The sequence below is a fragment of the Echiichthys vipera genome (assembly GCF_963691815.1).
Source record: "Echiichthys vipera genome assembly, chromosome: 15".
Lineage (NCBI taxonomy): Eukaryota > Metazoa > Chordata > Actinopteri > Perciformes > Trachinidae > Echiichthys > Echiichthys vipera.
Genome location: NC_139840.1, coordinates 29,690,138 through 29,700,659, shown reverse-complemented (window position 1 = coordinate 29,700,659; position 10,522 = coordinate 29,690,138). Strand labels below are relative to the sequence as shown.

The window sequence follows — 10,522 nt, the reverse complement described above, 5'->3', positions numbered from 1 at the left end:
AGAGTTCCTTTATGTAATAAAGAATTTAGTTATTTAATAGTTTCAATTTCTTTAATACTGTTACTTCTTTTTTTTATTATTTCCTCACTGTAATCAATAGCCAATTCTCTGATTTAAAATTTTAAGAATCCCCAACTTAGTTGCTGCAGTTAAAAAAATTTCTCCCACACTAATTTACAGAAGGCTTCATCATTCAATAAATTAGAGTTAAGTTTCCAGTAACCACAAGCTTTTTTACCTTGTTCTAGTGGATTAGCAAAAGTGACTGCTATTTATTTGTGATCTGAGAAAGGCGCTTAGCTATGTAGTGTTTCAGAAACAAATAGCAATGTAGAAGAGGATAGTAACCATTTATTCGTGACTGTAGAGAACCACTAACATTACTCCATGTATCTACTTTTTGATAGGGATGCAAATAACGCCAGACATCAATAACATTAAGTAGTTCACACTGATGTGATATTGGTTTAAGCCTTAAGTTTGGGGAAATTCTTGCTGGTAATCTATCCATTTGGTCATCTGCTGCGTCATTTAAGTCACCACCAATAATTAAATGAGCATAATTTTAATTCCCCTCAACTTTTTCAACTCTACTGCTAGCTGGGTTAACATGTTTCTTGCCATAGCATTGTAATTATGTCCATATATATTATTTACCACCAGAATCACGTTATTTACTTTAGAACAAGAATAATCCATCTACCCTCTTTAGATAGGTGGGATTCTATCACATCTTCTTTAACCTTATTGAGCAAAATGGCTACTCCTGCAGAGTGATTCTCTCGCTTTCTTCGTTTTTCTCTTTGAGTCCTTCTATCTAGCTTTTTCACTGTGTCCTCCACCTGCTTTATTTAAAACTCAATGCCTTTGATGTTTTCTTTTACCTCAATGATGTCTGAGGAGTTTTTATTTATCCTCTGCTCAAAGACGGAGAAGCGCCTTTTCAGCTCAAAAATGGCTTTGAGAATGTCGGCATTAGAGACGTCTTTTTCATCTTTGTTGGCACATACTTTCTTCGTTTTTGGACTACTAATGGGACAATCCATTAGAGGCGAGCACAAACCTAAGAAAGTGTCGTTTGGTTCCACATCCATTATTCGGCTTCCTTTTGTCCCCTTTTTTGCTTCTCTTTTCGTCATTGTGGTCCACGAGCCCAGTATTATTAGCTTGGTATGCTAGTTACCTTCTCAGTTTTCACGTGTGTCACAGTTCTTTGCTTGGTTTTTAACCTCCACCTGTCGGTGCGTCTATCAAAATAATATGTCAATAATTATTGAGCAAAAACTGTGGGAGATAAGTTTTACAGTTGGAGAGAAAAGAGTGATGGACTTGACAGTTCCTGCCATCTCGAAGCACAAGAACTTTGGGACTAATTTTTTGTGTAAGTTGCAAAGAGCTGATTTGTTAATCATTATAAGGTATACACTTTACATGGTTGATGTAGCACCACTTTCTCGACTATTAGCGAAAAAAAGGCAGTTTAAATTGTAACTGGACTTGTATTTCCATGTATATTGTGCCATTCTAATCTTCTGACTACAAAGTATTTTAACACAGTCTCTGTAGAATTGCTCATCAGTTTAATTTAATTCATTGAAAAATGGGAGTGTAAAAAAGCGATAACATTAGATGGTCCAGGAATTTAAAGCTGACGTAGTACAGTAAACCTCTGCTAATTAACGTACGTCAAATCCAGAGATACTCAGGGTTTGTTAGAGAAAACCTGCCAGTGAGCAGGTTAGGTTCCCAGAGGCAGTTACTCAGCATTTAAGTTGTCTCTCTTTTCTGGAAGTAAAAATACAGTTTACTTCTACTCAGGGTTAACAAACTGAGTTTTCACTGATCCTGCTTCTTGAAACAGTGCCCTGGATACATAAAGGCACTTTTCCTGCTCTCTTCTTTCTCTGAAACAATACATTTTCCTCCAAGCCTCCTTTTTCCAAAAGCCTAATGAGATAGCCCAGCTTTGTAATTGGCTAAAGTATCATTTATTAGTTCCATCATATGCGAACCAGCTCATATGTAAATTGCGGGGACAGATGAATCCCAGTGCCTGTCTCTGTGTAATTAGTCTGTAGTTGTGGAACACAGGGAAGTTGGCAGACCAAAAGTGTGTCTGAAGCAAGAGGGAGGGACTGGGGACTAATTAGAAACATCTCATATGAAGCATTTCTACATTAATTACAACATTTTTTGTGTCCCAATACTTCTTCTTCTCCTTACAACTGGGCTGCGTCAGAGGACATCACAAACCAACAAGGAACCTGACTGCTGCTTAATCAAAGAAGTGGCTCCTTATTTGCATTTCTAATTGGAATAATTAGGATCACACAAATAGAGTGTGTGTGTGTTCAGAGATGTTCTTGCTTATATGGATTTCTTCATTCATCCGATGTCATTATCAGCAGCACATGGGAAGCAGGATGAGCTGCTTTAACTTCAACATGTTGACCTCCACTATACATAACAACTTAGTTGTTTTACATCTTTTTAGCCACTTCTTAAAACTCACTTTTACCAGAAAGCCTATTCCTATGATACTTATTGTTATACTGCCGATTTAAATCATGTTGTGTGGAAGTCTAATTATTTTAGCATATGTATTTTTTACTGTTCTTGTTTTATTGTTAAGCACTTTAAGTGTAGAGTGTTATATAAATTAGTTATTAACATTTACATAAAATAGACCCTTCTGGGCCCACTTCCTGTAGATATGGAGGTGGTTTCTATGGGAGGTAGCTGACAGTCCTTCACATTCACACAATAAAATGCACTGATCAATGGAGGCAGCAGTAGCACAGAAACTCCAATGTTGCGTTTTTGTCAAAGGAGGCTGGTGGCTTTGAAGAGAGATAACAGCTTCAGTTCCTCATCAGAAAGAGCTGTCTGACGATGTACCCCCCAATTTTTTTAAAAACATACAAATATATGTATTTTATTGTGGGTATATAATACTTAATTATTCAATATTGAACGTATGTATTTTCAGACTTCATATTTTAGATTCACATCTAAACAGAAGAAATAATGGTTGACAAATATATTTCTGACTCCACCTTCATCTCTTCTCTCCTCCACTACAACACCAAGGAACTGGGAGTTTCTTACACAGACGCTGATGATCAGCAGGCTTTAAAAAAAAGGCTTCATATTTTCATATAAATCAATCATGCATAAAGAAGTCCCATATAAATGATGATTTACTAATATAACAGTTCAGTAAGCAGTGATACGCTGTTGGCTGTTTAGGACAAATACACAAGAAAGATAAGGACAGGAAATGATTCCATATGCAGTACTTGATATGGCGAGCCTCTACAGAGTTGTGATTTATGGTGGTATGGTATGAGTTGCATATGGAAAAAAAAGATAACATCTTGTTCACTGCACTATGAAAGATTCCTAGAAGGAACTAATCAAAATCAAGTCTTAAACAGCACTGTGAAACCACCGTTTTTTGTCACAACAACCTTAAAAGTTTCAGAGTTTTGGTTTGACAGCCGTAAAATGTTCAGTCTAACAGAATGAATATTACATGTCGGTGTAAAATCCACGTTAAGCAGCACAAAGATTATGTAGCACATGACCTTGGCTCAGGCTTTGTCTAATTCAGTCTGCTGTAGTTTTGAGGGCAGCACCGCAGGCGTTGCTGCACCCCCACCCACGACCCCAGGCTATCTGTCTGATAGCCAGCAATTAGAACTTCACCAGTAACTACCCCAGACCCTCATTACCAGTTAATGAAATTAAATCTATCAGGAATTATCTGCTTAAGTCTGGGAGGAATACCCCCAAGAAAGCTTCCAAAACCTCAGCAGACAGAGCTTTTGTTCTGAAATGAGACCTTTTCTTTAATGTGAATTTAGGAGTTGAATTTGACCTGTGAACAATGCTCAGTTATTGAGTCTCAAATTCTCTGTCAGGTCAATCATTGAGGTTTCTGTCTTTATTTCATTCCTTAGACAGTAAAAAAATAAAATACTTTGTGAATTGTTTTCCTTTGTTTGATTTCTGATCATGTTGTCAGTTCAAAAGAACGTCTCCAGACATCCCAATCGCCCAATGGGATGGGTGATGGATCAAAGACAGCATAGGAGAACAAAAAGATCTGCACAACTTCAGCTGTGTAACGGGAGCTTTTGTGTGTGGACCTGTTAGTTTTTTTTAGAAAGCAAACAAAGCCAAGCCATTTTTCACAAACATAATGTACAGTTTTTATTCCAAAAAGCAGAATGTTGCTGAAGCCTTCACACATTCTATTCGAATAACAGGAAAAGTTAAAATCCTCCATAATTTAAACATTCATTTCAGAAAAATAACATCAATTTGTTTATTCTTACACAGGTAACAAAAAGCTAAAAAATGACTAGAGGTCTATTCACAGAAATGAAAAGATAGCAAAGTCTGTGTGGTTGAACTGTACACAGGTGGCTTCCTGATCTGTTCCTCCTCTTCAGGTCATCATTGCTTCACCATCAAGTGAACTTATACGTGTGACTGTCAAGGAAACTCACTTTTGTCCATAGAACATATCACTGCCGCCACAGTTACAGTAAATGGACTTGTACTTACAGCGTGATCACACTGTCCTTTTGGCCGCGGCCAAAACCGGTTTTTCAGCTAAAGTCTAGTACCTTTAAGTAGTGTGAGCGCACCCGCTCCGCGCTCAACTGGGGCCAGCGGACCGTCCACGGCCCGCTTGAAAGAGGTGGGCTTTAGCGGAGCCGTTTGCACATGTACGAGCACGAGCGTGCGCACGTGTACGAGCACGAGCACGAGCCCTACGGCAGTAGCGTTATGTCCGCCTGTTCGGACATGTAAATAGAAGGACGGACCATGCGCGGACATTTAACAACAACAACAATGGTGGTGAAAGGTTCACGTTGGTGTGGTGCAGAGGTGGAGTGTTTACTGCAGATTTGGTCAGATGAAAATATTCAAAAACAGTCGACAAGACGCACAAAAACTCCGAGGTCTATGGAAAGATTTGTAAACAAAGCCACACACACGCGATCAATGCGTGTGACGTGTTCCGGCGTGATGACATATGGACAGCAAGAAGCATGGGCCGGCCCTGGCAGTGTGAGTACAAACGGGGCTGGGGCGCGGGGGGGAGAGGGAGGGGGGACAAGTACCCTAAAGTCCGGGTCGTGGTCCGGGAGGACAGTGTGATCACGCCCTTAGAGTATATAGCGCCTTTCTAGTCTTCTGACCACTCAAGGTGCTTTTTTGTTTGATTTGACAGAGGTCAAGGTACAAGTATATAGCCTTTATATTAATTATTTAACATGCAAATACAAGAAACATACAAATCCATACTACTGCTATATGGTTGTCTGTGAAAGCTGTGTAAAATGATGGCTGTTCATATCTTAGTAAAAGTACTATGGCTCCACTCACTAATCCATAGGCGCGAAGGTAAAGGATATGAATCATAGTCGAGTTTCTGGGTTAGAACTCCTGTTAGGATGAACTCAGCGTTGTGGACATCTGGACAATAGAGACAACATTAGAAACACATAAGCACACACCGTTCATGTGTTAAAGCTATGTATCATGTAACTTGCACTGATGCAAATATACACATTTTAATTTACATGCATTTACGAAAGAAACACAGTAGATGACAGTAAAGAAACACAGTTGATGACCGTAAAGAAACAGAGGACAGTAATGAAACACAGTAGAGGACAGTAGTAGAGGGCAGTAATGAAACACAGTAGAGGACAGTAAAGACACACAGTAGAGGACAGTAAAGAAAAAGTAAAGGACATAATGAAACACAGTAGACGACAGTAAAGAAACATCGCAGAGGACAGTAAAGTAACACAGTAGAGGACAGTTAAGAAAAACAGTAGAGGACAGTCAAGAATGACAGTAGTTGTGTGACAGTAGTCTGTGTGTGTGTGTGTGTGTGTGTGTGTGTGTGTGTGTTTCTTACCAATGTTTTTCAAAAAGTATTCTCGACAGAGGTGGAGGTCATTGTCACAGGAGATTAAGATGATCTCTGGAAGGTTCTGCAAGGAAACACCAACATGTAGTTTGAACTTGGTAAATAAACAAACGAAAATAAAGTCAGACTTTTCTCAAATAAACAGAGGTATTTTAATGTCTGTTATTTAAAAATACAATATACAATGCTTATTACCGACTAAGACTTATTTTTAACTTTGATATGAAAATAACTTTTACCATCATTCCTTAGTAACATCACCTACCATCCACCGGCTGTGAGGACTTTGGTTCAAAAATGTATTTTAGGGACTTATAAATAAACTCTTTTAGCTGTAATTATACTGACCAAATTCAGTTTGATACTAAAAACCTTTCGAAGAAGAATACGTATTTTTCATACCATGACAGGGCATGACATGGAAAGGTGCATTCAAGAATTTCAGGTATATGAAGGACCTTGTTGTGTTTATGCTCCATGATCTTTCGGTAGGAGGGCTGTTTGGCCAGCAACTTTCCTCCAGCACTCTCCAGGATGGGCTTCATGGTGCTGAGGCTGGGGCAGATCCCTGGGGTGAGGTAGAAATACTTCCCCTACATCACCATCACATGAAACAGATAGACAGACAAAGCGTGAAGGTCAAGGAAAAAATACATTCATCGGAATCAATCCAAGTTCACAAATGTTGACCGCTGCATGAGGTCTTAACCTTGATGAAAAATGTATTCTTTCCTTTTGGTTAAGGCTACAGTACAACTGGTCTACTTGAGTGTGAAGCCTGTTGTCTAACCTTGAAAAGAGATGCACTGTGGGATCTCTTCAGTGACTCCTCCAAACTGAAGCCAAACAACACCTCCGCCTCTGCATCCCTCAGAGTGTAGCTCTGCTCGTCTGACACACACACACACACACACACACACACACACACACACACACACACACACACACACACACACACACACACACACACACACACACACACACACACACACACACACACACACACACACACACACACACACACACACACACACACACACACACACACACACACACACACACACACACACACACACACACACACACACACACACACACACACTTTGTGATATTCTTAACGTCAAAGAACTGCTTCACCTGTTTTTCAGTGTGACAGGGGGCATTGTCTTGCATGAAAATTGCAGCTGATAGGGAGACAATTGCAGTGGAGGTATTGCATGTTGCTGAAGGAGGTTCACATAAACAACTGCATTCACCCTGTCATGTAGCTGTAAAAGAGGCCCCACTCCTGCTGCAGAAAACATACCCCAAACCATGACAATTCCTCCTCCAAATTTAACTGACTTCTTTACACACTTTGGGTTCAGTCTTTCCGCAGTCCTACGCCCAAGATAATGTTTTCCATCAGACCAAAATAAACTGAACGTCCTTTCATCACTGAAGTCACTCTGGACCAGTTCTCTGTCCACACAACATGCTCCACAGCAAAGGCAAGTCTAGCCTTTTTATTCTTTCTGCTGATGAGAGTTTTGGTCACTGCAGAGTGGGCTATAAGTCCAAATTGTCTTAAACGATGAGACACTGGGCCACATTTATCAATCTTTCTTGAAAACGGGCGCAGATCTGAGCGCATTGGTCGTAGGACAGGACCCACGTGTGGTTTATGAAACATTCGTATCTGACCAATCTCAGCGTACGAATGAGCGGGCCTTGATAAATGCAGCGGCTGAATTTGATCGTCAGAAACACGTTACGCCCTTAAATATTCCTGGTTCGGAGGCGTCGCCCACTGAGGTCAAACATGGAGAAGAGAAACACTGGTAAGAAAAGAAACTTTTCCGACAGAGATCGGCATCCTGACATCCGAGATGGAGCAAAATAAAGATGTGCTTTTTGGCAGTCTTAAGAGTGGAATGTATGCTGGAAAGCAGTATGGAAAAGAATAACGGAGGCAGTCAACCCGAAGCAGCGCTCCACTGTGACCCGTGTGCGTGTGTACGCACTGCTGAACCTGCGCTCCTGCTCGGTAGCAGGGTTTGTCAGCGGGGTTATTAGGTATTCCGTTAAGAGGATCACCTTTGTCATCTAGAAGAACCATACCAAGATGTTAATCATCTGATACCTTGTTTGATTTAATGCAATTCATCGAGGGTAGCCACTAACCAAGGAGATGACTTTGGCTCTGCAGTGCGCTTTCCTTTTCATTCATTCATCTTCAACCGCTTGTCCCTGTCGGGGTCGCGGGGGGCTGGAGCCGAGCTGTTTTGAAATATAAAAGAATCGTGTGTCCCCCCTGGTCACCATGTTTAAAAGCGATTGCTTGGCATCACAAATCACCTGTACATTTATCGAGTGGTAGTTTTTGCGATTGATGAATGCGTAATCATTCATGGATGGTGCCTTCAGACGCACGAGTACAATCAATTGCTCCAACCACAATTTTTATTTTTTTTAAATTTGTTTTAAGAATCCGTTTTGATCTGTTCTTAATATGTGACTGCTTATGCTTAATGACAGCTGAGGTTTGTTAATTATTTTCAGCCAGATTTTGCTGTGCTGCACCGCAAATGCACAGGCTGAAATTTGCGTACACGATCTCAGACCTGACGTGAGATTTGATCGTAGCTCCCGCTCACGTCCAAATTGATAAATGCCGAAGTTTGCCTGGAAATGGTCGTACGCACATTTTTCTGCCGTATGTTCGTTTGATAAATGAGGGCTACTGTGTGCAGAGACAGATCCTTGCCCTGTTCAGCACTGAACTGGAGACCAACTCCAGCTGCAGTGTTGAACCGATTCCCCATTGAGTCTTCTCATAATCCTGTCCTCTTGTGCACTTGTTTTACGTGGACGACCGGCCTTTTGGACAGATTTAAATGAATCTGTGTCTTGTAAAGTTTAAATATTATTTAAATCACAGACTGTGAACGCCCAACCTCTCTCTGATGGCTGAGAGGGTCATCCCTTTGGCCTTCATCTGGACAGCCTGCTGTCTCAGGGTTTCAGTCACCTTAGAGCAGCTTGCCATCTTGCAAAGTAACCAGGAGAGCTGCCAGATAAATAGGATGTGTCCAACAATGAAGTCAATTGTCACCAGGTGCCAGATTAACACCAATAACTGTCATCTACACTTATTACTGAATCAATATCGAAGCATTTGATCAATATCCAATCGAAGTTAAATCGGGACCTAAAGAATCAAAATCAAATCAAATCATGAGGTTCTTGACAAAAACCCAGCCCTAATGGTCTTTATCTAAAACAAACATGTATTGTGATGGTGTAGGCACTGACCAGCCCTACCACACAAACATACCCACAAACTTTTGGCTGCTCCAACTCTCTTCGAGCCACTCTGGGTTGACGATGTGTTTGACCACAGACATGGCAGTGAGGAACTTGACGGTGCGAGTCACCTTACTCGCTACCAGGTGAGTGACTTTCTGACTGCTGTCTGCTACTTCCCCACCTAAAGCCTGTAACCTCTGTAGGGGAGGAAGAGAGGACATTTAGAAGCAGGAGACAGTGTAGAAGAACTTGATGGTGACATTAGTGAGTGTTACATTAGCATCCTGTCTGCTCATTTGCCTACAAGTGAAAAGAAAAAACATAATGGTACATGTGGTGTTTGACTTTACCTTTGTGTACTGCTGTACTTGTGTGGGCTCGAAGCCTGTGAACATGACTCGGGGAGTGGACTCAGGAGGAAGCCTCTTATTGGGGGACTGGATGTCCTCCAGTCTACACACACACACACACACACACACGCACACGCACACGCACACGCACGCACGCACGATGTTTGGTCAAATTTGACCATTCCATTGTGACAAAGAGCTTGTACCCAAGTCTGCTGTACTGACCTGGCCTTCTTGTTTGCAGGTTGGTTGGTGGAGTCAGATATCTTCTGCTTCTGGAGCAGATGGAGACTCTAAAGACCACACAGTCACAGCAGAGACACAAGCAGATAAGCCAACACAACACAACAGGTGCGTGTTTGGCGTCTTACATCTGAAACACTAAAAATCATCACATCAAATCTAGTTTCAGTGGGTCATTACAGATCCTGTACATGTGGGTCAAACTTTGCTTTTGTTGGAATAATGTGAAGGCAAACAAAGCTTTTAAACTCTATGCTAATCCAGCAATCCAATCCAATAATCCTTATTGGGCAGCATAATTATCATTATCTATGATCTGCAACCAGAGATGAGAACAGTATATTCCATTTCCAAGTCCAATATCTTCTGTTTAAAAAGCAGTTATTATAAAAAAGGTCTGTTACAAAACAGAACTAGTGCAAACTGTAAAATACAATACAAGTAGATTTGCAATGAAAATATAATTTAGAAGTTCTCAATGTAGAATTTAAAGATATACGATATACTTCTGTTACTTTCCTCTTTTTCTCTTTCGCTGACTCCCTGTCCACCTACTCACAAAGCTGGTAATCTCCTTGATCTCATATTTACCAGAAACTGGTCTACCTCCAACATCACTGTAACTCCACTTCATGTCTCAGACCACTTCCTCATATCCTACTCTCTCCCACTCTACGCCAGATCCTTG

At 40.9% G+C, this 10,522-nt stretch overlaps 1 protein-coding gene across 3 annotated transcripts in view; it reads right to left on the bottom strand.

Annotated features, from left to right (window-relative positions):
* Positions 1–4,247: 4,247 nt before the first annotated feature.
* The window catches only part of paxip1 (PAX interacting (with transcription-activation domain) protein 1), a 37,043-nt gene continuing 30,768 nt past the window's right edge, over positions 4,248–10,522 (bottom strand). Inside the window, exons 16-23 of one of the 3 annotated variants that reach the window (XM_083927746.1) lie at positions 9,817–9,884; positions 9,592–9,694; positions 9,270–9,438; positions 6,744–6,844; positions 6,412–6,546; positions 5,942–6,017; positions 5,431–5,490; positions 4,248–4,492 (exon numbers count right to left, since the gene is read on the bottom strand). In XM_083927746.1, the coding sequence (XP_083783872.1) occupies positions 4,476–4,492; positions 5,431–5,490; positions 5,942–6,017; positions 6,412–6,546; positions 6,744–6,844; positions 9,270–9,438; positions 9,592–9,694; positions 9,817–9,884 (729 nt within the window). In that variant the 3' untranslated portion in view covers positions 4,248–4,475. Of the gene's footprint in view, positions 4,493–5,430; positions 5,491–5,941; positions 6,018–6,411; positions 6,547–6,743; positions 6,845–7,091; positions 8,213–9,269; positions 9,439–9,591; positions 9,695–9,816; positions 9,885–10,522 lie in introns of those variants that run through there. The other 2 variants (XR_014593507.1, XM_083927747.1) reach the window with 2 other exon arrangements.